At 41.0% G+C, this 25,821-nt stretch overlaps 1 protein-coding gene across 1 annotated transcript; it reads right to left on the reverse strand.

Annotated features, from left to right (window-relative positions):
- Positions 1 to 19: 19 nt before the first annotated feature.
- On the reverse strand, positions 20 to 24,353 carry abch1 (ATP-binding cassette, sub-family H, member 1). Its single transcript, XM_070916335.1, has 20 exons — positions 24,282 to 24,353; positions 21,181 to 21,329; positions 19,744 to 19,903; positions 17,609 to 17,763; positions 15,623 to 15,730; positions 14,252 to 14,345; positions 10,881 to 10,955; positions 10,470 to 10,650; positions 10,038 to 10,134; positions 9,771 to 9,939; positions 9,088 to 9,188; positions 6,996 to 7,066; positions 6,651 to 6,700; positions 6,294 to 6,350; positions 6,049 to 6,119; positions 5,774 to 5,862; positions 4,438 to 4,541; positions 2,160 to 2,319; positions 1,234 to 1,338; positions 20 to 180 (listed from the first exon to the last, which is right to left on the reverse strand). The coding sequence occupies exons 1-20, from the start codon at positions 24,351 to 24,353 to the stop codon at positions 74 to 76; spliced, it is 2,175 nt and encodes a 724-aa protein (XP_070772436.1). The 3' UTR covers positions 20 to 73.
- Between the last annotated feature and the right edge of the window lie 1,468 nt (positions 24,354 to 25,821).

A 25,821-nucleotide genomic window follows, 5' to 3' on the forward strand; every position in this document is an offset into this window, starting at 1 on the left:
GAGTCGTTTGGCTCCTGGGCTTCACCTGACGGCTCGGCCCCCTCTCTGAGGAGGGTTCTCTGGGGCGAGGCTGTCACGTCCGCAGCTTTAAGATGACCGTGGCCAGGATGAGGAAGAAGGTGTTCCAGCCCAGGGTGACCGCGAAGCCTCGCCACACCATCATCCGAGACAGACCCCAACCTGTTGGAAAGATTTAGGTTTATATTCACTGTTCAGATAAAGGAGGCCAAAGGTGGATACACTGTCGGGGGGCAGCCCAGTGTGTAAACTACGGTGGCCCTGAGAGCTCAACGCAATGAAAACACTAAAAAGTGATGGACACGATGGCATGAGTCACAAACCATGGCAACAACAAGCGTGTCCCAGCCATGTGCATCACTTTTTAGTGTCCTCTGGAAACAGTTTCCATTGTCATCTGTGCATCTGTGTTCGTATTTGCAGCAATTTTGTTTTTCTGCGCATGTGTTCAAATTGATAAAGGTGTTAGGGGTTAGGTGTTAATTTGCTTGTGTTTTGTCTATTTGCATGTGTTTTCTTAAGCTTTTCGTGAGCTGGTACTTGTCAAATGTTAAAAAGACAAGCAGCCATACAAGAACTTTGGCAAAATAAAATACAGTCTTAAAGCACCAAATACATTAGCTTACTGTAGCTTAGCATAGAAACTGATGTCCCAGTTAATATGTCTCACACATGATGTTTGTTATCATCTGGATACGAGCTTATCCAGGCTGTGTTGAATGCAACATGAATAGAACGTATAGGGTTCAGGTTCAAGTGAATCCAATCAGTGGATGTGGCAGGATGCAGTTGCAAAGAAAAAAAAGTTTCAGTTCATCCCCCAAGTTGAATCCTGACACTGTCCTCTGACTTCCACCTGTGTCTCTTCCTCCACGCCTCCTCTGCGATAAGGATTTCAAACAGGAAATGGCTCCTCTGACTTCCTGCGCCCGGTGTGTATCGTGTAACACGGAGGGAGCTCGGGCTGTCGTCAGGTCTTACTGTTGCAGAGACGATGAGGTCAAGAGAAGGAGGAAGATTGGGAGGCAGAGCGAAACCACTATACCTTACATTCCAGGAAGCCGAGTTACACAGAGCTGATTAATGATTTAGATGACTGGCCGACACACTGTCTACGCTGTATATAACACACGCTAACTACACACCGGACGAGCTACAGCAGCTTGTAGCATTAAGAAACTGATGAGTGTTGTGTAACATGTGCATGTGCATTACCTCTGTACATGATACAGCGAAGGGCTTCTGAGGCGTAGGTCTGAGGAAGAGCCAGGCTGATGTAGCGGAGGGGATAGGGGATACACTCTACAGGCCAGATGATACCTACAGTACAGGACAGGGAGGATAGTGTGTAAGATGTCATTTACACCTGCTGTTAAAATACAGTGTGTATCTGGATGTTCTGTCCTTATAATGACCCCCCCCAGTCTCTGGTTTCTCTTGTTTTTAGCCTGTTGTCATGTTTCACTTCGTCCAAAGCAGGCGAGGAACAGAGGAAGAGGCAACAAAACATAACAAGATATGGAGGTTCAAAATTCAGTCTTGAAACTTGAAAACAACTGCCTGGAGACAGAAGCTGAGAAACTAATCTTACCATCATTTAATGGCTTTTCTAGAGAATTCGATTACATGATCTCCATCAGCTCATGCAGTTTTCCTGGTCGCTATGAGATTGTAGATGTAATCATTTTTTATTTTCTTTCATGTGATATGATCAGACCTGTGGTGAGATTTTAAGGTCAAGAATAAACTTTGAACCTCAGCTTGGACAAAAAGTCTTTAAAGTGTAATTTTGATTCTCCAACGCAGGTAAAAGTCCTGCATTTAAAATCCTACTTAAGTAAAAGTGCAGAAGAACTGTCAGCTCAATTTACTTAAAATGTTAAAAGTTAAAGTTTTATTATAAAACATATACAACCAATAAATTATGTTATATGTAAGAGTGAACAAGTGTCTTAACTTTGCTGAATTGTAAGAGGAGGATTAAACCCAGAAGCCCTCCTGAAGCCTCTAAAGTTTTCAACCCAAACAAATATTCATCTACAGAACCTACGCACACGTTTACACCCAGTTCACAACGTCAGAGAGGTCATAATCAGTTTTCCTTGTTAAATAACGGTCCACACATAGACCCAAAGGCGTACCGCTGATGATGAGGTTGGGGTAGAAGACGCCCAGGGCGGCCTGGTTGGCACTCTGCTCGTCGTCGATTGCGGCTGAAATGACGAGGCCAAACGAGATGCCGGTGACGCCCTGCAGCACGATCAGAATTATGACCAGCACCAAGGAGCCTTCGTTAGGTATCTGCAGAGAGAGAAAGATGGCCGTGGAAGAGGGAGAAAAGATAGCAAGTTAGTCAAGTTTAAGCTGTTTTCACCCACTAAGCTGTCATATACATTATTTTTACATGCACAAAATATAAATGATCATGTATTGTGTCTTGTAATGTCTTGTAATTTTCTGTATCCACTAGGAATGAATATTGTATTTTGTAAAAAATATTCAAATTTTATTTTGTACACTTAGTATATATGGTGATCTACGTATACGTCACATGACAAACAACCTCAGATGCCACCCTGAGTTTGAAAATGAAGTGAGTTTACCAGACAGCAGACATCTCTGCTACATTAGCCGCTACTAGCATAACACACCCAAATGTCTGTTAGCGACCGAGTTGCACTGTGTGTAAGGTGGGCGCCAGGTTTTAACAAGGAAGAAAAATGCAGGGAATATAAAATATGAAAAAAGATCTCTGGGTCTGCTGCGTCCAATTTGATCCCAACAATGATACAGGAGTTAACTCCTTTAAGGAACATGAGAACAGATGAGAAGATAAGATCAAGAGAAACAGAGAAAGAGATAAAGGGAACGTGGGGGGGGGGGGGGGGGGGGCCTACAGAGACAGAAATACTCTCTGATGTTCAGCAGAGATCTTTAGCCAAAAATACTACATGAAATGAAAAGAAAAGTGACTGCTGATTAAGTTTGGTTGTAAATCACACAGAGAGAGGCGAGTGTAAACAGAGCGGAGGCGCTGCACGAAATGAGAAACTATTAAAAATCTAATAAAAACAGAGAGAAAAAGTCTGCAAGTCTCAGCTCAGAAGATTCAAGGTGATGTGTGTGTGTGTGTGTGTGTGTGTGTGTGTGCACTTGTCCTCAGTGTGTTAAGACACTATCCGTCTCCCCTGACAACGTACAAAAATAGACCTGCACCGAGAGGCCACATGACTACTCGGTTGCCACAGCAATCAAGGGCTGTTGTCGTGGCGATCCCACAGTGATCCCTGGATACGGCCAACGCAGGAAGTGATTTATGCAGTGGTGGTCTCTTTGGACTTCAGCACCTTAATTAACACACACACAAACCCTCGCATGCGCACACACATTGACGGACAGATACGAGGGCACACACACACCCATAAAAGCATGTGCCTGCATGGACTCAAACACACACACACACACACACACACACACACACACACACACACGATATCTATCCTCTCTTGTCTTCCTCTCTCTTCTCCCTGTATTGATTCCATACACATGTCTATTGAAAATCTATGAACAGTCAGAATCCCACTGGTTTGTTGTTCTCCCAGTAGATGTGACCCGGTTGACCTTCAGAGTATGGTGGACTCACACACGGTTGATTTATTTCCTCTCCTGTGCGCCGTCACATGTACACTTCACAGAATTGAACTGTACGACACGATGCCGGAAAATAAAAGTCTGTCTGATGGTTAAAATTATCAACATAATTATGGCTCTAATGTAATGCAGGTAACGTCAGATTTTTGACGATGTAGTAAAAGTGCAAATGAGCAGAGTAATAGGCCGGCTAGATTTGTGACACGTTAACCTTCAACATGTCAAACTCTCCACAAACCAAATCATGTTGGAAATGCAGTGACCTTTAAGGGGCTCTTTTAATGAGCCTTCCAGACGCAGAAAACTGGCCTAAACAGAAACTTTGGTAGTTAAATAGTACATGAAATATCATCATGTGTTCCACTTCAAGACTTCAGCCTCACTTTAACATTAACTGACAGTGTTGTGGTCTCAGTAAGAGAAAAACTGGATTGACACTGCGGTCTGTTTTTCCACACAGGTATTGGCTTTTCAATGAAGAGCAAACGATGTGAGGTGAGGTGAATGTGTGATACTTTAAAGTGAACATAAATGGTTAAAAATTATCGAAACAGCCAGCTTTGTTTATATAACGAAAGTATTGTTTAGGTCTTTATTTCTATCACTTTATTACTTATTCTATATTTTCCTGCTGTTATTTTCTTCCCTGCAGATCTTATTTTTGCTGCTGCACCACAGACCCATGTCTCAATCAATAAAGTCTCATCTTATCTGAACAGCGTGTGTGTGTGTGTGTGTGTTTGTCAGTGTAGCTGCAGGAAGACGAACCTTGAAGACGAGCAGTATGAAGAGGAGCAGCAGGATGATCTGAACGCTGATGACAAACAGCTGAGAGAAGAGGTGAGCCAGCATCGTCTCCAGAGAGCTCACACCTGGTCGAGAGACAAAGGCATAGACAGAGAGAGAGAGAGAGAGAGAGAAATAATTAAGCATTATTATTCAGTTATAAGATATGAGATATGAGAAGGATCGCAATAGCTACAACAAAGAATTTAAATATTGTTTTTATAATTACAAAAATACAATTCACAGCTTCCTGTTAAGTTATCAATCATTTAAAAGCTATAAAATCAATAATTCATAAGGAGTAAAAGACAAAACAACTCCCTTAGTGTGTAAACATCATCTTCACCTCCTGCTCTGATCATATTACTCCCCCTACTGGCCATATCTCAAATCACACTTAAATTACGTCAATATTAAATGTCTATCTCTTAAAGCTTTAATGATTTAAATTACAGATTAAGAATAAATATCGTATGCATTATCTCCCCAAAAAAAGATGCAAACAAACTTCACAATCAACCAGAACAGTGTTATAAAATATGTACCTCAAGATGTTTAAATCAAAGAAGTGTACAGTATGTTCCCCTACAGGTGTCTTTTTACATATGAGATTCCTTCCCTTTTATGAACGAAGGAATAAGTGACATAAATGTTTATTTCTGGCAAACAGCAGCAATAATAACTAAAATAATTTGGAGGCATTTTAAGAACAGAAAGATCAGATATTTTGGTCTTGAGTGAGCTCTTATCTTCCACCTGTTGTTCCTCTGCTGCTTTATCTTGGAGTGCACATATAGATTATATCTGTACAACAACACATTCACTTTCTCAGGTCTCATGCTGAAGTCATTTGGCCCAAACAAACAGATCCTGCTACTGTTTTTCCAGTTGTGCAGTTTGGAATTACTGCATGGTACAGTTGTCTCTCTGTTCGAGCGTCAAACGCTTGAGTCAAGTTTTAAAACTGCGTTTACAAAAAGGATGTAACGATACATCAGACCTTTCTCATCCTTTTGCCATCAAACAGAAGATTTAGAGTAGAACAGGTTAAAGAACTGTTTTGTTCCTCAGTTTGTCGAACTAAGTGTTCCTGCGTAGACTAAACACTTCTTCCTAATGTCTGATGTCATATTTGTTTGTAGTATTTGTTTTGTTGCTTGTGTGAAAACAGGGTCTTGTGACGCAAGATAAATGAACAAAAATTATTCTCATAAAATGAAATGAAATGAAATCAAATATATATAATAGTGCTTTCAACAGTTGTAATGATGAAAAATGGGATGCATCTCTCTTGTTCGTGTGAACTTTGACCTCTCACCTGCGACCCAGCATCTGTCCAAAAGCCCCTCCTTCCTCTCCAAGACAAAGGAGAGAGCAGTCAGACCCACGGCCAGGTAGAAGGTGATACTGCAGGGCCAGAGGAGGAGGAGGAGGAGGAGGAGGAGGAGGAGAGAAATAAACTTAGTTAAAGAGTTAAATGGCAGGTTGTCATGTAGGTAAAGTTAATAAAAGGCGTTCAACTTCTCTAATTCTGGAAGCTGCTGTATTGACCGACATCAGCTGACATCAACTCACATGCTGCATCAAACTGACCTGAGCACAGCTCCGGGGGTCACAAACGTGGTGAAGTCTGTGTTTTGGCTGCCGTAGATCGGCTCTTCAAACTACAAGACGACAGCAACAAAAGATTAAAATGTACTTTATTATACAACATGTGGCACCTGCAGAAACACACTAACAATTAAAGCTACACATACAGCATTTATGTATTGTTATCAATATGTTTTATGCATGTCTATATTGTTATTACACTCATTTATTTATTCTTTTATTATTACCTTTATTGGCAGGTCGACCAGGTACGACATACTGCCCAACTTATTCTCCACAAAAGCCTGCGAGTAGAGGACAGAGGAACAAGTTTAACAACACCTAACTTGTAACGTATAACAGCAGGAACCAGGTAAATTCCTTGAACATCAATATACAATATTGATATTGGAGACATAATGCTGCTGTAGTGCCCTAAAACAAGGGCTAAGTGTGTTCATACTGTAACCTCTTGTATGTTGTCAGACGTGTTTTTCGATGTGTTGACTGATTTCTGATTGTATCTCCCTTAAAAAATAACATCTGAATATTTGCACAAGGCTCCAGTTGACAAAACAAACAGCAGAAAATGTATTTATTTATACCTGAAAGGCGTCATGTAGTTTACTCTGCAGCATAGAGGCGATCTGTTGATCTAGACAAAACACAAACGGCAAAAATTAACTTCAGCCTCTCAGAGTCACAGTAGATGAGTAGAGTAATGTGTTATGTTAATGATTCTGCTGGGATTCTGTATATTTCTGAACACTTTTGGGATATTTTAGTACATGCACAATACATGTTAATCCTCACAACTGTATGAAATATAAGGCATATAAACAATACGCTTTCCAAAACATGCCAATAGTACAATATGAATCTCACAGTACCCAGACTAGTCTGTTACTTCAGTTATAGACTCAAAACTATGATTTGTATTTGCATCTTACTTGTCAGGTCGAGCCAGACGTGCACTGATCCTCCATCAACCACCTCTCTAGAAACCTGCCGCTGCATCATCCTGTAAAACCAGGGACGTGGTCATGATCTGAAAAACCTCCCAGAGTTTGCAAATCTATTTAACATTCAGCAGCAATCAATGAAACTGGAATGCAAATGCTGCAAATATGAGCAAAAAATATTACAGATTACAAGTTAGATATTATACAATACACAATATATACAATATTCAGGTTTTGTGTTTTGAACTAAATCTACAGTATGTCATGAATGCAACGCAAATAAAATAAGAAATCACAGTGTTTTGGAAGCATGCAGCATAAACCACAAACTTGAAGAACTCTGAAGAACAGCTCTGCAGGGCTACAACTAAAACTAATGACTTTATTATTATTATTTACTTATCTACTAATCATCTGCCCCTATTGACATCTTCAAATTTCTTGTTTTTTTTCGACCAGCAGTACAAAACTCACATTTACAATCACAGAAGACAAAGAGAAGCCATAAATCTGTGTTTATATTGAAGTTATTTGTCCTGTAATAATTAATAATAGTTATTTTCCTCAACGTATCACAAGGTAGATTTGAATTAACTGCTTACCCATCATGCATTGCCCACACTATAATTAACAGACAATGAATAAACATCTAGTTTATTAGAGTATCGGCCAGAATATAACTTTAATTGAACAGTTAAGATTATTTTCTTATGACCAGGAGACGCAGCAGAGGACGTCTTTTGTTTTCCTCAGGCGGCTCCGTCACGTGAACGGCACATGATTCAGTAAGAATGAGCTTTTGATTGGTCGGCATTAAGCTGTGACCTGCACAGGTGTGTTAGGGACCAGAAGGACCAGACTGTCTACCCAGGCATCACAATACACACACACACACACACAAAAATACACACAAGTGTATACAAAAGCCCTTTGCCCTCCAGGATTGAGTCATTGAGTCATCCTCACATGACGGCAACTCTGAGGCGTGTGTGTGTGTGTGTGTGTGAGAGAGAGAGAGAGAGAGAGAGAGAGAGAGTCAAAACAACAAAAGTGCGAGAACAAAACAAGTTTTACATCTGCATTTCAGGAAATTCAAAATAGACTCAGGTTCCTCATTTTTCTTTTACTTTCAGCTTCAAGAGAGCGTGCTGTTCATGATAAAATCCTCCACTCATTCACCCAAATGTTAAAAATAAGGATAACATTTTATCTTAAGCCCCTCTATTTAGCATTTATGAGCATCACGCTGGCTTTTTGATGGAGCCGCTCTGCTTTTCAAATCTCTTTGATGCTCACAAACTCAGCACTGCATCGCAGGTGTATCGAAAGAAGCTATCAAAGGAAAGTCAAATGAGGAAGGAGAAGCAAAAACAAACCAGACAGGAGAGACCAGAGGGAACAGAGACACATGAGAAAAGGACAATGTCCAGACACGCTGAGACGTGTCAAGTCACAAACAGCTCAGACTGTAAATATCTTCACAAAGAAAGTTTTTTATATTCACATGTCAAATTTTTAAAATGTACATTTTAGTTCATTTTTCAACATCAAGAACTTCATGAGTCACAAACCATGGCAACAACAAGCGTGTCCCAGCAATGTGCATCACCTTTTAGTGTCCCCTGGAAACAGTCTCACTTTGCAGCATTTTTTCTAAATGTTGCGCACGTGCTGTCAAATTGGAGAAGATGTTTTCTTAATTTGTTTGCGTGTTGTCTCTTTGCATGTGTTTTCTTAAGTCGCAGTGTGTTGAGCTCTCAGGGCCACCACAGTTTGATTAAATCTACATCGCTGCTTTGAACAACGTGTTTATTAACCTTTCAGGACCACACATCAGCAACAAGCGACATAAATGATCATAAAAATGCAAGTTTGCAAGAGTAGATGCAAGTTTAAAGAGTGAATCACCTTCTTTGATTTGTCCTTCCACTAAGTGTTTTACAGGGGGGGGGGGGGCGACCACATCCACATGAAGCTCATAAAGCTCATCAAACCTCATCAAACGCCCTCAGCAACCCGACATGATGCAACCTTGTTTGGCATTTATTGATGAATAATTTAATGATGGCTGTTCTCTCACCTTTTCGTCAGGTAGCTGGTGAAGTTCTTGCCAAAGCCGATGACGCCCCAATACTCTCCGTTATAGATCCCACTGAAAGCATCCTCATGGGACAAGGGCTCCTATGGACATAGAAAGAACAGACATAATTCATATATTATACACTATATTTGAATCTTTTTAATCAACAATGACCATACTTTATATCCGGTGAAACATATTCATTCATATTTCTTCTTAGACGATTGATCTCCACTAAACAATGTCTGTGTGATTTATACACATATTGTGTATTGAAACGTTGTGGTTTGGCGTCAAAGAGGAACAAACTTTCACTGATTTCCTAGAAAATGCTGTGAACAGAAGTGAAACTGGTTTGCTTAAAGTCAAATTAAATATAACAACTTGGAGAGAGGCCGGTTACTTCCTGTCTGAAAGACTGAACCATGTCAGATACACAACGCTGAGCTCTGCGGACTGAGCCACAAAACAAATCTGACTGATATTTAAAGTAACAACGCAAGAATGAATTGTCATAATCAATCAACAACAGAAAATAAATCTGAATCTACTGAAAAACACTCACACCTGGTGAACAAACACAGAAACGACCAACTTCCTCTTTGGTTGTGAAACATAAACATGAAAACAGGGCGTGATCACGCCTGACGTGTATTCATATCACCGTCACCCAAAGTAAATACCTGGTGCACGCTGGAGTTGTCCAGGAAGGAGAGCAGCGATTGGCTGTAAGTGGAGGGGGCGGTCTCGTTGTTCACCACAGCGACCGGGATCCCCTTTGGGTCTCCTCCAATACATAAACAGATCAGAGAGACCTGGATGACGGGCAGCAAGAACTGGAAACACAACGAGCTGCGAGCGCAGGGGAGAAGGTAAACAGTCAGCAATGCTGCACCAACCTGCTACTAACTACTAGATATTAGTATTAAATACTACTAACTGCCACATACCCCGGCATCCTCTTCATCCGCACCATCGTTTTGATCATCAGGGCAGCGATGTTTCTCCACTTCGGCAGCACGTGTCGGGCTCGCACCTTCCAGTCCGCTGAACACAACAAGTACACTTACTCAAGTACTGTACTTAAGTACACATTTGAGGTACTTGTACTCATGCTACTTTCTACTTGTACTGCACTACATTTCAGAAGCAAATGTTGTTCTTTTGATTTGATAAAATCACTTTACAAATTAAGATGTTTGCATTAAAAACATACTATGAGTTTATAAAATATGATGTTTTGTTATAAACTAAATTGCGTACATGTTTAGAAGAGATTGATCAATAATAAACAGTGCAATAATGATTCCACATAATGGTCATATTTGGCGTTTTGGATCTAATAAACTGAAGTAAATGTACTGCATGTTTCAGAATAATACCTGAGTATTTGGGAACTTCCTCTGCGGCTCCTGGTCCGACCGCGAGAATGGGCCGACTCTCGTCCCGCCCACTCTCGAATGATTGGCTGTTCTCCAGCGGCCCACCCTGCGGACTGGACTCCCGTTTAGAGCCGATCTGGTCCGATGTCTCACACAGCTGCAGGAAGGCGTGCTCCAGGGTCTGCAGCAGCATAATGTGGGTCAACAGGGACCAGGGACCTCAGTTTCTAGCTTATTCTGCTTTATATCTTTAATGAAATACTGAATATAAAGCACGTTGAATTGAATTGTTTATGAAATGTGCTGCAGTATATCAGATTGTTTTGCTTTATGGTCCCATGAACAGCCTCCCAGCCCTGACTACCAGCACCCCTAAGTGTCCATACACCTCATGAGGGTTTTAGTACTCACTGTTGCACTGTGCTGCTTCATGACTGCGTCTGGAGGACCTTCAGCCAGCAAACAGCCGTTCCTCATGAGGCCGACCTGGAAAAACAAGACCATATTTGTTCAGTAAAAGTGTTGTTTATGGTTGATATTGTCGTCTTTTTAAAACAACGATGTTGGCGGAACGTTGCCACTCATTTATTTATGGATAGGACATATTTCATCCTCTGTAAGTGAAATCAAACAGCAGATAATGGCACATAAATCAAAACGACTGCAACCACAGCTCTTTAAGACACAACATCTCCTCAACATTTCCACAAAGTCCCTGATAGTCAAACAACAATCAGATTATTTTCCCAAAAAACAAAGAAGAAAAACTGAAAACTGAAATCTTAGATTCTTACATGAAGAGTACCAAACCTTTAAAAGAAAAAATATATTTGTACACTCGAACAAAATTAAGCGTCCCTCCACATTCAGATACATCTATAATTTAATTTGTAAAATATATTACAACTTAAATACTGGAGGAGTGTTTTCCTTCCAAGACAACAAAATGAATTTCTTTCCAAAAGAACGATGACATTTTTGATTTTCTGTCAGTCTTCACGTTGTTATGTTAAACGTACAGTTCTTTTATTTTATCTATTACAAAACAAATACAAAAATGGTTGCATCTGCTACTGGAAATCTAAAGTTGGTCACTTCTTGTGCACTTATAGCACGTGTAGTGAGTATTATATGAGTGGGCAACAGAGAGGACCAAAACAGGTAATATATTGTATTTAATAATAATCGTCAATATTTGTTACTGCGTTAAACTCCTTTTTATCATATCAGGTCTTTCCAGATATAAGCAAGCAGCCAGTTACAGAGCAGTGAACTTAACAGTCACAAAGACATAAAGAAATCTGCAAATCCACCTAATTCTCCCTCAGTCGATCTTCTTCTTCTTCTTCTTCTTCTTCTTCTTCTTCTTCCACCCACCAATCATTTAACCCTGAACAGAGACAGCACTGAGCTAGCTGAGCGGTCAGACTGGTCGAGAAAAGGTACTTATACAGCATTTAAAGCCATCATGGGACAATAAATTCTCCAGTGAAACCCAGACTGATGGAAATCTTTCAGTTAGCATTACATTATATCTGCTAAATGGTGCATATGGGACTCATTGCAGGTGTGAACGCGCTGATATCAATTTATTAGTAACCATTCACAGATAAACCACATGTAGATGAACATGTGGCTGGAAGAGGTTAGAAAGTTGTTTGTTCAGCTACTCAACAAATACTTTTTTTTGGATTATTGAGCAACAAAAGAGAGGCGATATTTCTTCTGAAATCCTTAGATAATGTTATTTGTTAAATCTGTTAAATATATTATTTGATTAAAAGGCAACATAATCTCGAAGGAACAGTTTGACATTTGGGGAAAGAGTTACATGAGAAGATCGATACCACTCTCATGTCTTCACGTTAAGTATTTAGCTAGAGCCAGGAGGTGATTAGCTTAGCTTAGCATAAAGAGTAGTTGCAGCAGGAAACAGCTAGCTTGACTCTCAACTACTTATCGTTTTTACATTTTCTGTTTGTATACGAATCAACCAGGTAGGTACAAAGTAATCAGTTAGTTAACTAATTTAAAAAGTAATTACATAACTTTACTAACTACTCAACAGCAAAAACAATTAATTACTTTTACATTACTTTTGTTAACTTACTCAACCCAACTCCAACACTTCTGTTAAGCCTTCACACCCACATTTAAACAGGTGTAGAAACAGAAAACAATACAGATGATTTAACAAGCAGCCAAACAATGTTTTTGGGGGTGTTACTGACCATAAACAGCTGGCTAACTACAGAAGTGAAACTACAGATTTCACACATCCACCGACTCAGCCAACGTTAGCATGCAAGTTAAGAGCATACAACGTGTAAATTAGACATCTCTGCAGTTGCATTTCTCCTCTTTTGGACACTAACTGGGGGAGAACTGAGTGGTATCAATCTGGGGGGAAAGCTAATAAGTATATTTCCCTTAATGACGAGCTACACCTTTAAACAAAAAGAAAACAAACGTGGGTTGTAGAAGCCTAATCTGCAGTACAAACTCACGCTCGGTTTTATGGACTTTACATACAAAGAAGATTACTGGTGAACAATGACTGAACTCGTGGAATGACTGGATTTATGCTGAGCGAAGCATTCGTTTGAGCAGCGGTGAAGGTGACCTGTGGGTTAAATGTACCGTAAAAATGTGGAGCTATAGGCTTACTGTACGTATAGAGACCACGTCCTTTGTACTGTGTGAGGATCTGTTGCTCTTGTGACCATTTACCATGAAACTACTCGTGGTCAGCGGTATTTTGACAGAAGTCTAATTGAAATCTGTGACATTATGCGTACAAATGAAACTAGAAAATGTCTGTAACAGCTCTCTGGCGACAGTCTTTTTAAATGTGTGTCTACATTTCTTCCTGTTCTCTCTCTGTTTCTTGGAACTGTATAGTTTTATGTATTTTCTGCGTACAATATGGCTTGACCATTATCTTCATATCATTACTTATCCGTGTAAATTAAACAAACCACAAGTGTCAGTGTCACCAAAACATATCCCTTTACACACACTGCACTTAAAGGATATATGAGACCAAAACCAACAACGTATTAGTCCATTTGTCAACACTCTGACTTTCTCACCCGGTCTGCGGCACTTTGTTGTTATTTTCAGTGGTTGATTAATACATGTTTGGCGCCGATATCAGTGCCGATGTTCATCATAATGAAGGGAAATGTCATCCAGTGTAACCGTGTGGCTCACTGATGTGTTTTAATGGAGCTCTGCAGCACAGAAGAATCAGGTATATCAGACTTTGGACGCACAGACAAAACGTGTTCATCGATTCATTGTTGGTTTATTTTTTCATAGGATTTGTTGACAATAAGAAAAATGTAGAATATCACCAGGCTTAGTCTTTAAACTGATTCATGAACAAAAACAAATGAACTAGACACTAAAAATATAATCAAATGTTTTGTTTTGTCAGTAAAATGTAAAATAAATACACAAGAGAGCTTCTATACAAACTCTATAGGAAGTCTCTCATTCAGTGTGAGCTTTTGTGCCTCCTGTCAAATCTAATAAAGATTAAACTTCATCTAACATGATGACACAGCGCAGATATCAATGGACTCATTGTTTTTTTATGACGGGGTGAAACATGCGGACTACTGCGGACACGGTGCTTTGTTCTATTGATTTTGCAGCAGATTCTTGTTTGTGTGTATTTATGCTTAATTTGTCCTTGTGTGTTTATGTACATGCATGTGGGCTCTCTACGTGTGTGTGTGTGTGTGTGTGTGTGTGTGTGTGTCCATGAATTATCTCACCACATTGGCTTGCCTGGCCTCCTCGATGTAGTGTGTGGTGATGATGACAGAGACTTTCCCCGTCTTCACAATCTCCACCAGATGCTGCCAGATCCTAGAAAGGAGACCGAAGAAACCAAACTCATTACATAACACTTGACCCGCTTGATTTTTTTTCCTAAAACCGCAGTCTGAAAAAGCTCTCGGCTTCGCCAGCGGCAGTTTGCCAGCCAACCGTCTGATCTGATGAGGCTTTGTGGTGCTATTATACAATGAGACTGGAACAACACACTGAAGGAAGGAGGGCAGTGTGTGTGTGTGTGAAGTTTCTCGACTTCAACAAGCCAATGTGTTTCCAAGTTAGAAACACTGTTAGACAGACGCAGCAGTTGTTGGCGCTTGGTGGAAATGTAATGTGATGTGAATATCGCTGCTGTTTCACAACAAGAGGGTCCCGGGTTCTAACACCACCAGCTCGACCGAGGCCTTTGGGTCTTCAGTTAGCATGTTCTCCCTGTATTTGTGTGTTTTTTTACTGGATTCTTTTAGGTTTCTTACCACCCCCAAAAATACATGAACATCAGGTATTACAAATACTTGATTCAAGGCCCTGAAAACTGAAAAAGTGTAGATTTGGCAAGATTGCACGAGGCAGCATGGCAGCTTCAACATTATCTGGGTCGAAATTAAGCATCACAAACTCCAAACCACACATGACTTTGCTCTGGACCCACATTCGGTTGTGTTTCACTCCTTATCCATCAACTGGATTATGAGCTTTTCTTGTCAGCCATTTTGAATTTACAACAGTCTCTTGAAGAGCAATTACAGCCAACTGAGTTACCAGGAAAGTAATCTTGATTCCCATATCTACTACAGTCAGGCAATATATTGATGTAATATCAATGTTGTCATATAAAAGATTTCCTCTGGAGCTTTGGTTATTGATTAATCACGTTACAGGATACATTGCACTTGTATGCACCAGATGACTCACTCCTACAGTAGTTTGGAACAAATACCAAGTAACCGCGATATTACTGCTTCAAATCCTGCAGACTAATGTAGTTTTCTGTTACTGTCAACCATTACGGTCAAAATAAGTCAAACTATGAGTCACAAATGTCGTGAAAATGAAAAATAGAAAGAATTACTCACTAGGGATATTTAGATTTTGATATTTTATTTTTCCAGGATTATAAAGGTCTTCTGGTGAATTCAGTACAATCTGAATATACGATGTAAAAGTATGTAAACCAAGTGTTTCCCTTTAGTTTCTTGTTGTTTTCATGAGGTGTGTGAAATGACGTGAAATGTTTGAGTGACATAAATTGGAGAACAGCCACTGTGGGAAGCTATGTGTGTGTGTGTGTGTGTGTGTGTGTGACATACTTGGCCCTGAGCACGGGGTCCACTCCGACTGTCGGTTCGTCCAGGATCAGCAGCTCTGGATTCTGAAGCAGAGCTGCCCCGAGAGACACCCGGCGCCTCTGACCTCCACTGCAACGCAAACGCACACAGGAAACAAGTGAGGACACAAAAAGAACCAGAGGGCGACACATGTGAATCCTCTCCCACGTTCCTCATTGTGTCCTCGTGGTAATCAACCTCGCCTCGATGCATGCCACTCACTCCTGAGGGAGCCGAAAGCAGCAAGACGAACCTGCCCGACAACACGGAGGAAAACAACAAGACCTGGGCGAGGGACGCTGGGAGGAAGCGACATTTTGACAAATTAACCTAATTCAACTGATATTATCTTGATAATATCTCTTTTAATGCATCACAAATTAGCTGATTGATCCAACATTATATTTAAGATAAACTAAAGAACGATATGACGCAGAAACAAACGATAGAGTCACATGGTGTGTTTATTCATACCAGGAATGTCTTTCATATTATGTGTAATGTTTCAACGACCTGTGTGTCACAAAAAGCTGCAGCACGAGTGAGGAGACGCCTGTTGTCACATCTGTAAGACAACAGATCTTTAACATGACAACAAGGTAGAAAGAAAACACAAATCCTTTTTACAGCAGATAGGAGTTTTATAACATGACAGCCTGTTGCACCACAAATGACCGTAAATATGACATGAACTGCTGATGAAAGCTGGTTCGAGGGGCCTCTTTGGGAACAGAAGGGTCTTTGTGACAAATCAGGGGTGTGGAACAAGAGATCATTCTTCCTACAATAACTGCAGAATGTAAAACGTGCCACAAAGTAATCTTGATTGATTCGGACACGGGGGAAAATAAAACAACAAATCCAAAGGACAACATGTTAAAGGCAAAAGAAAACATTCAACATAAAACAAAACAATCCTGAAATCCAAAAGCACATCACCACCATTCAATAAATACTATCATTTTGTATCGCCTGCAGTTTGTTCCTAAGTTTAGCTGTCAAACTACTGTACCAAGCAGAACATGCATAATCGACATGACACTGTGTCAACGATGACACGAGAAGTTCCTCAACAGAAGCGGCGAGAAGCCTTGTTCTGCGAAACAGGAACTTGAGTTTGCTGGCACACTTGGATAATATTTTAGCAGCAATAGGTTCATAGGTTCACATATAAGACGTTTATTGATCTCTATCAGTGCCTGAAAGATTGCCACACCGTCGGTTTTGTCTCACATCTTGTCGCCTGGATTCAAGTCACATTTTTAAAAGTAACTGAGTGATTAAAGCAGAGATCCAACAAATATTTGGTGAAATGCCAAATACTCTATTTTTAACTATCAATGCTTTATCGTTGCCTTGTATGGCTTCTTGTATGGCAGCTTCTCCTCTGTGGAAAGGATACAAATGTGAGTAGCTGAAGTTTTTCTTCTAAAACAGAGACGCTACAAGCTGCCAGACATCAAACAAGGCTCTGCAGATATGATCATTTGCCCAACGGGACAGTAAACATGTTGCAAACTCAGCTGCCAATCAGGTCACTGGTTAAAGCTCAGACTTGGATGGTGATGCATCAGACTGTCCCAGCCTCAAATCCTTGCTTGCGTCATATAACAAAAACACTGAGAGAGACTTCTTTACAGCATATAAACTGCTCAGCATACAGCAATATACTGATATATGACTCCTCGAATTAAGCTTTGAAGGACTCTGTGGACTTTTGCCTCGATGGCTACACATTCAGCAAAACGAATATTACAGTCAATGAGATGCCCTCTCTTTATCTTAAGTCATATTGTTTTATGTGTTTACAACAGTTTACAACCTGTGGAGGAGATTATCTTTGTCGCATGACGCACAATAAAATGGACCTAAAATGTCCCCCCAAAAAAACCTAACCTCTCTGGAGAAGCTCTGGTCTAAACCACCGCACATTAAACTCATCCCGTCACCTACTACGTGTGGTTTTACCTGAGATTTCGGACCAGACTGTGCTTCTGAGGTAGATCCAGGAAGTCAATGAGGAAGTTCATGCGTGCCTGGGTTTCCTTGGACGTCAGGCCGTGGATTCGGCCGAAGAAGGACAGGGTGTCACTGATGGTGAACTCGTTGTACAACGCCAGATCCTGTGCAACACGAATACACCAAGAAGACGTTTTAAAAGGTTGTTTTATACAGATGTCACAGATTTATCAGTGAGGACAGGTATTGTCTGAAACTCAAACTCACTGGACCTTCATAACGTACCTGACGTTACCCCACAAAGATACTGGAGTGGATGGAAATGTAGTAATTGTTGAACTGAAGCAATAAGATGACAGAAGCGACAGATAAGTTGCAAACGCTCCCTCTCTTCATCAATACATCTGTGGCTTCCACACTTCACATCTCAAGAGACACAAGACGTCCCTGTCTTGAGAGAGGCTGGGTGTAGTTTGAACATTTTCCATACTTTGTTTTTCGGTACCAGCACAAAAGCGATTGTCTCACTTTGAGCGATATCAACACGATTCCCAGAAAATAAACCAAACTTATCAAATGTTCAACGTTGTCTAAACACAAGCGGCTGTACAAGAACTTAAATGTATTATTTAAATCATAAACTGTTTGATCACAGAATAACTAAAGAAAAATATGAACCTGAGCAAGTATTCAGTGCCAGCTTTCTGGTCCTCTGTGCTAAACGAGATCCAGCTCCGGTCTCATGACATCTCCCTCATTGTTCCTTCATTGACAAATTGATTGATTAACAAAAAAATAAATGTCTAATGTTGCATCACTAAATTCTAGGCACAACACTGTCCCATCACAAAAACTACATTTTCCAGCACAGCTCGGGACAAATACAACTGGAATATTTATACAATATTAAAGTTTTAGTTAAGTAAAGTATATACTTTACTTGGCTGTTCATCCTGCAGATCTGCATCTGTAAGTACCTCCGTCACTTAAAGATTACAGATCTTGAAGGATTAAGGGCTCCATGTACACATTGTTCTGTAACAACAAATGAATAGGATATATTATACAGTGCCAGCTACAACAGCTGCACCCTGGGGATCAGATGAAGTGTCACATTTCTTCCCCTCTGGGTCACAGATCATGTCCTACAGGGACGTACGTGATGCTAAGACATCATGTGTGTGTTACCAGCCTCATCAGATATCCAGTCAGAATCAGAATCAGAATCAGAATCAGAAACTGTTTATTGCCAAGTAACATACATTACAAGGAATTTGCTGTGGTCTGAAGGTGCTATTGTTTTGATAACAAATAAGTAGAATATAAAAGCTAAAATAAGAATAAGAATAAAAATAAAAATAAAGAAAATAAAAAAAAATAAGATAAGATAAATAACAACAGTGCAGTGACCAGAATAAAGTAAAGTGTCCAGATAAAGTGTCCAGTGGGGGGGTGAGTGCGTTAATGTAACGCAGTGGGGACAGGGGTGATGTACGTTAATATAACGTATAGCTTGTGTTTGTGTTCTGGGGGGGGGTCAGTGAGAGTTTGTCAGGTTGACTGCAGAGGGGAAGAAACTGTTTTTGTGGCGGGAGGTTTTGGTCCTGATGGACCGCAGCCTCCTGCCAGAGGGGAGGGGGTCTAACAGAGTCTAACTGAGTCTAACAGTAATGAGACACACTCAGGTGAAGGTACACCCCTGAGCAAGGCACTTAATCCGCTATGCATGGCCGTAATGAGCAGCTCTCTGATGTGAATTTTCTTTAGAAAGCACACATTCTTAAAAAGCTTCGCTGGACAAACAAAGGTTTAAATGTGGAGCTGATGAGTAATTGTAGCTAATGCTAACATAGCTGCGAGGAATTTGACCTTTAGACCTTTTCAACTCTCCTTAACTCTGAATTTAAGGTCAGTTTAGCCAAACTAGCGATAGAAAGCTTTCAGGACAACAGGAAGTCTACTTACAGAACAAATTTATTTAATTTAATGTCATGCTAAAGGCCTTAAATGTGCAGCTTTTCCGAATATTTTAAGGATCTTTGGGCACGAGTTCATTTGTACAAGCAAGAGTAGGACATCTTTTATGCAGGCCTGATTACATGTATATAATAAACACAGATATACCTTTAAGGTGTGGTGTTTACCTGCGGCATGTATCCGACCATCTTCCCTGGCACGTCGTGACCGGGGAACGCAGGTGGCTTCCCCAACACAGAGATGTGACCCCGCGAGATTTTCAGAGTTCCCACGATGCATTTCAGAAGTGTGGTCTTCCCACATCCACTGGGCCCCAAAAGGCCATAACTGCAACACAGAACCAGGAGCCTTTTAGACCAAACTAGAGGACTCTCAGAACAAGTTTTAAACTGATAAAGTTGGGAGAGTTTATCTTTGTTTATCATCTGTTTTCAGAGTTAACAGCGTGTTGTTGTCAGCAGATGTTGGACACAAACACACACCTTCGCAGCACTCACTAGCATGTTCAGTCGTTAGCAATCTGAAGCAAGAGGACCCTGTTAGAGAAACTGCAGCTTCTGCACACACACACACACACACACACACACACACAGTCAGGAGTGGAAGGAGCTCAAAGAGTTCCTCATAAGTATTTTCAGCAAAGGAAATAGATACTGTCTGTGTAAGTACCACATCTAAAGATAACCAGATGACTATACTAGATAAATACAGTTTGACTTGTGTAAGCTACTGTCAAACAAATGTGTCCTCAGTCTGTTGTTCAGCTGAGCATTAAATGAGTGATTTTGTGATAACTCATTTAATGCTTTCAACTTCAGTTTTGAACTAACTTTTTTAAAATGCCTTTTAAAGGAGTTGTTGAATTTACATGTTTTTTTTATTTCTAACCAATCTTCCTCGTCTAGTTTGTCACTTCAGGAACGCAGGTACGTGTGAGAGAAGTGATCCTGTTGACCGGCGTGCATCCTCTCTTATGGAGCTCACATACACAGAGGCCACAGATGACGGATGGCACGACAACTACAAAAGGTGTGCGTTATGGATTCCAGGTCCTCCTGATTGATATCACATACTGAACATTTACTTGCAAAGACAACGTCAACTCTCAAACACATTGCCTCTCGCGTGGCTCCTTCTTCCAGCGTCAAGGAAACAAAGCAGACTTATTGGAAGGAAAATTGAGGTTTTGGCAACTGATCAGTCACATGACAAAGGGGAAGGGGAGTAGACTGGTTCCAGCCAGGTCCTGGACACTTCACCCTAGAATGCAAACCTCATTTGCATGATGAGAACAGGTTTAGTGCAACAAGGGGAGAGGTGGAGGTGTGGGGCTTTAAAATACATCTTTCAGTATATCTTATCAAAAGGTGGGTGTAGTTAGCTGTTCAGACTTCTGTTTTTATGGTTCTTTTGCCTTCTGCAAACTGCCACCTCCCCTGTCCCTTATTCCCTATCACTTTTTGAGACCAGACTGGGTAAATAAACACAGTTTAAGTCAGAGAAAAAAGTATCAAGCACAAGAACAGATAAAGAGAAACTCCAAATTGAAGCTGGGAAAGAGATAAAACAGATATCTTATCAATCAGTCAGTGCGCTCCACTCACATCTGTCCCTGCGGTACAGTCAGGTTGAGGTTGCTGAGGACCTTCAGTTTGCCGTACGACCGGCACACATCTCGGCACCGGATTGCGAAACTCTCCTGTCCAGCAGGCAGAGGGGCCTCCAGGTCAGCCTTCATGTTCCCCTCCTTCAGCTGGAAGGGAGACGGCGCTTTGTTAAACATCAAGAACAATCTTCATGGCGGTCGGACTGCAGATATATACTGATTATTTTCAGATTTCACCAAACAAACTGAGCAAATGTGACGACAAGACCTCACAGGGCTGATGAGAGAAATCCCTCTCAACTGAAGCACCTGTCCTCCATTATTTACTGTATGTACATATATCATATATATGTATATATATATATACACATATCAAAGCCTCACTCTCTCTGTCTATATTAATAGTACTTCTTTCTTCACTGTGGGACGAGCTCCTCTTCAGCAGGAGCGTTTTTCTGTTGAGCTGCTTTGAAGACCGGATGCTGAGCTGTCTGAGATGCATCTTTAGAGCAAAAGAAAGTGTTCTGCGACTGAACATGAAATACTGTTTGCAGGAAGAAATGAATGTAGGTCAACCAAGGAGGAAGGTTTTATATGAGGAAATATCAGTTGAATAAATATGGGGTTCTTTTTAAATACTTTTTAAGATGTGTAGTAAAGTAGAGGAGTTTAATATATATATATAGAGATATGGAACATACAAATCTAAACCCAAGGCTACTGAGGGACAGGCGTGGGATAACACTGCCGCTTCATCTTCTGCTTACTGACGGGGTTTTGTGGTGCTGAACAGAAAGCTGCACCTAAAACGCATCTTTTAACTGCACTTTGTTTCAGTCACTAAAGTGGTTTCATTGTATTACAGCCTTAACTGGAATATCAATAAGAAGGGCCAAAGTTGTCAAGTCTCCTTCTTTGTGTTTCACTAATGCCCACTAAGTTTGCTTTTCCCAGACGTTATATCACAGACACGTTTGCCTCAGCCAGAGGTAGAATCAGCTTTACTGGCCAAGTATTTTTACGCATACAAGGAATTTGGAGGGAATTTCTGCTCCCTCCCTCCTTGAGTCTGTAATCCCACATAGGAACAACCTACCATACATATTCAGTTAACTGTGAAAATCCTCATTTAAACAGGCACATTCTTATCGAAGAATCAGAGGGATGTCACGTAACACATCAAATCAATAAAATCAATTCATAATTCAAATGAAACTACAATTCAACAACATTTGCCTCCTGACTGAGTTTTGCTCCCGTGCAGACGTTTGCAGCTCCATCACCATCAGTCAGGGTGGTGGTGCTCTAAAAAGGCAAGCAGCTGTAAGAGAATACAAACCAGGGAGGTGACCAGATTAGTCTTTTTTTTTTTTTTAAAGAATGCAAGTGTGGGGAAAAACTATTTTGCTCTTTAACCCCAAAGTCCAAGATGAATCTGACATCTGGCACAACAACATACCGCAACATCTCCCTCATGCTCTGATATCCCTGATGGTTTCTTTGCATCTGGTCAAGCTTCAGCAGACAAAAGTATTTGGGTCGTAAAAACAATCCTTTGCCCAGTAATCTCTAATAACGGCCTTCTTTCACGGGTTTCCCCCGGTTTCCAACTAACTCCCTCCGTTAATCCAGCATCTCTCATTTTCCAGTGAGGAGATTAGGGAGATTGCATTGTGTAATCTGACGCATTCGGTTGGCCTCACCTTTGGCACTATAGCCTAAATCTGCAAAACATACAGCAAGACAGATCTCCCCTTCGCTCTGTATGAATTAGCATGTGGTTACTGGAGGATGTGATCATTTTAACTGGTATTAAACCCAGTTAAGATCCATCAGTGACATCTGAGATAACGCACAGATAAAGTAATCTGACAGAAAGAAATGTCAATTTAAGCAGAACACTCACCCTGAGAGAGGATGGAGGCAAAAAGGGAGAAGTGGAAAGGATGAAGAGCAGCTGATGAGTGAGTCCACAGACTGAAGACAACTACTAAAGAGAAACGTCAACATCAGCTGACACAAACATCCAAGTCAAGTAAGTGCAAAGTCGAAGAACAGGTTCAGTTCGCAGGTGGAGAGCGGATGCTTTCCTCGGAAGAATACCCACCTAACACACACACACACACACACACTCTCTTCACCACAGCCTGTAACAGGTGGCTTTATTCAGAGGGAAGTGTATTGTTTTTTTCATTAAAAAAAAGTCATTTTTGAGGCCTTTTTGCCCAAAAACAACAAATATTTGATGGTTTCAGATTTGATGGTTTCAGACTCACAAGTGGTCAGATTAACTTGATTTTCTGTCATTTTCTGTCATAAAATGGGCCCAGCTGAAGACATCACTTCAGGCTCTGGGAACTTGCGGTTTTAACATTTTAAGAGTTGTCAATGATATGAAGGGTCTTCAGTTGCAGCCGCGTTGATGAACAGGTTTATAATTAGAGATAACAGCACATTGTGACTCCTCTGGTGGACACTCTCCTCTGATAATAACCGTAATGAGCCCAACAAAGCCTCTCTTCTCATTCATACTCAGCTCTGCTCGGTTGATCAGGGACGACATTCCTACCTTTCCTGCCAAGTTGTTGCCAATTTGCGTCACCGCCAAGTGGAAGAAAACGGGCTTGACAGACGCGCTGAAACCTCCCCGGACTCAGCAGAAAGCGAGGCGAGTGAGACACAAACTGTTAAAAGAATGGCCACTGTCGGGCTATTTATAAGCCGAGCCTCGGTAGCCTACATCCACCGACCGACCAGCTGCTGCACTTTCACTTCTCCCTTTCACATCAGCGCGTCGCACAGGATGTGAGCTCTGCAGCAGCGGTGCGGTGCACAGCGCTCCCCCCCCCCCCCCCCCCCCCCACCCCATATCACCTCCTCGCTTAAACAGTAAAGCTCATCCTCTCTCTAAACCCGAATGTCTGGCTGAATATTGTTCCAAAACCATGCAACAGAAATCGTCGCGGCTGCAGCGGCGGCGTGCATCCTGCAGAGTCTCAGCAGCGCGTCAGGGGCTGGAGAGGCCTGCTGCCAATGGACGCTCTCAGTCCTGAACGCTTCCGCAAAGAGAGCATCCTAAATTATCCAAAAGCACCTTACCCTCTCCTCCATCTCGGTGCAGTCTGCAGGACCGGCCGTCTCATCATCCCGACCGGCAGCCTCCGCGGCCATGGCAGCAGGGAGAAGGGCGGAGCGGACAGCCGGCTGGGTCTCTGCAGGGAGAGACAGCGAGAGAGGGGGGGAGAGAGAGAGAGGGATGGAAGCGCTATGGGACTCTATATACTGAAGAGGGACCAACTGTCCTCTCTGTTTTAAATACTGACTGTCAAGAGCAGCATGAGGTTTTTTCTGATGTGTTTAATTTATTGCCATCTGGGCCACCGAGAGCTGCAGACCACATGAACTAACTGATGCTGATGCTCCACTGCAAAAAATATCAATTTCGACATGTAATTTGGCGTGAAGTGATGAGATTCGACGTCTTATTTTTCTTTAATTAAAATAAATAATTTGTCAAATTGGTGATATGAGTTCAGTTGATGTTCATTTTTAATGTTTTCTGTTGATTGCACTTACAAGCAAGTGATCTCATCTTAATTTATTATGATATGCATATTCAATAAGATAACTCCAAATAACTTGATCTGATTGATATTTCTTTGCAGTGTAATCGACCTGCCTGCAGAAGTGACTGATAGCCTGCAGTCATCTCACCTTCACCTTCAGTATTGTGTGTCTGTAGCCAGGGGTCTTGTTCGGTTCTCTTTCACTTCCTCCAGGTGTGAAGATGCATCCGGCTGCTTCATCTTGAGAGAAGTCAAGCTCTCGTCCATCCCGGCCATGTTTGACCTTTCTTCTCTCGTCAAACTTTTGCAAAGAAGATTTAAGAAATTATGTTTTTAGAAATATGGTTTGAGATCATGTTGTAGTTCCCCAAAGAAACCACAAGATGGAAGCACAAAACTGCATAACAGACAAGACTTTAATCACTGAGGAATCAAGGTTTAAAGAGGAAAGCAGCTCATTTACTCGAGTTATGTATTTAACACACTGTGAAGTATCAGATGCACTCTAGGTCAGGCTGAATTGGTACAAAAATGTACCTTAAAGTGGCAGAAGTGCCTCTAGTCCTTCAACCTGGATTAATCAAGTAAAACCAGGTCAGTTCAGCGCCTGAAATCAAACTGAACAAGATAACTCTTTGTTGTTGGCTTCACTAGAATCCATCCTGAGGGTTTACCGCATAGAAATCCTTTATGAACTGTAGAAACACATGACACGTGTACAGTAGGCTCAGCAAGGTCCTGAGAGATCCAGACCAATCAGGGAGAATAATTGATTAAGCATGTTATTTAGCTTTTATAGTAAAACTTTAAAGCTTTAAACAGCTTATGTGTAGAGGTTCAAACAGGCATCAGTGATGTCCAGTGTTGTAATGAGGGAATCTGGTCTAATTGAACTTAATTTTACTCGATTTAATTGAGTCATTGTGTTTTGACATTTATATTCAGCTAATAATATTTTTTAAATGTTGGCTTGAGGCGATTCTCTTTTGTCAAGTTTTTCATTATCTGACTTGTTATTTTTGACTTGTTTTCTGTATGTAAAGTCTGTTGGTTATGCGAAAGGGGCTTTAAAG

Source organism: Enoplosus armatus, chromosome 12, assembly GCF_043641665.1.
Source record: "Enoplosus armatus isolate fEnoArm2 chromosome 12, fEnoArm2.hap1, whole genome shotgun sequence".
NCBI lineage: Eukaryota > Metazoa > Chordata > Actinopteri > Centrarchiformes > Enoplosidae > Enoplosus > Enoplosus armatus.

Excerpts from the sequence above, each read along its gene's own strand:
- abch1 (XM_070916335.1), bottom strand. The coding sequence starts at position 24,353 with ATGGCCGCGGAGGCTGCCGGTCGGGATGATGAGACGGCCGGTCCTGCA. Across the intron at positions 19,904-21,180 it reads ACTGTACCGCAGGGACAGAT|TTATGGCCTTTTGGGGCCCA; the intron begins GTGAGTGGAGCG and ends TCTGTGTTGCAG. Across the intron at positions 2,320-4,437 it reads TCATACTGCTCGTCTTCAAG|ATACCTAACGAAGGCTCCTT; the intron begins GTTCGTCTTCCT and ends CTCTCTCTGCAG.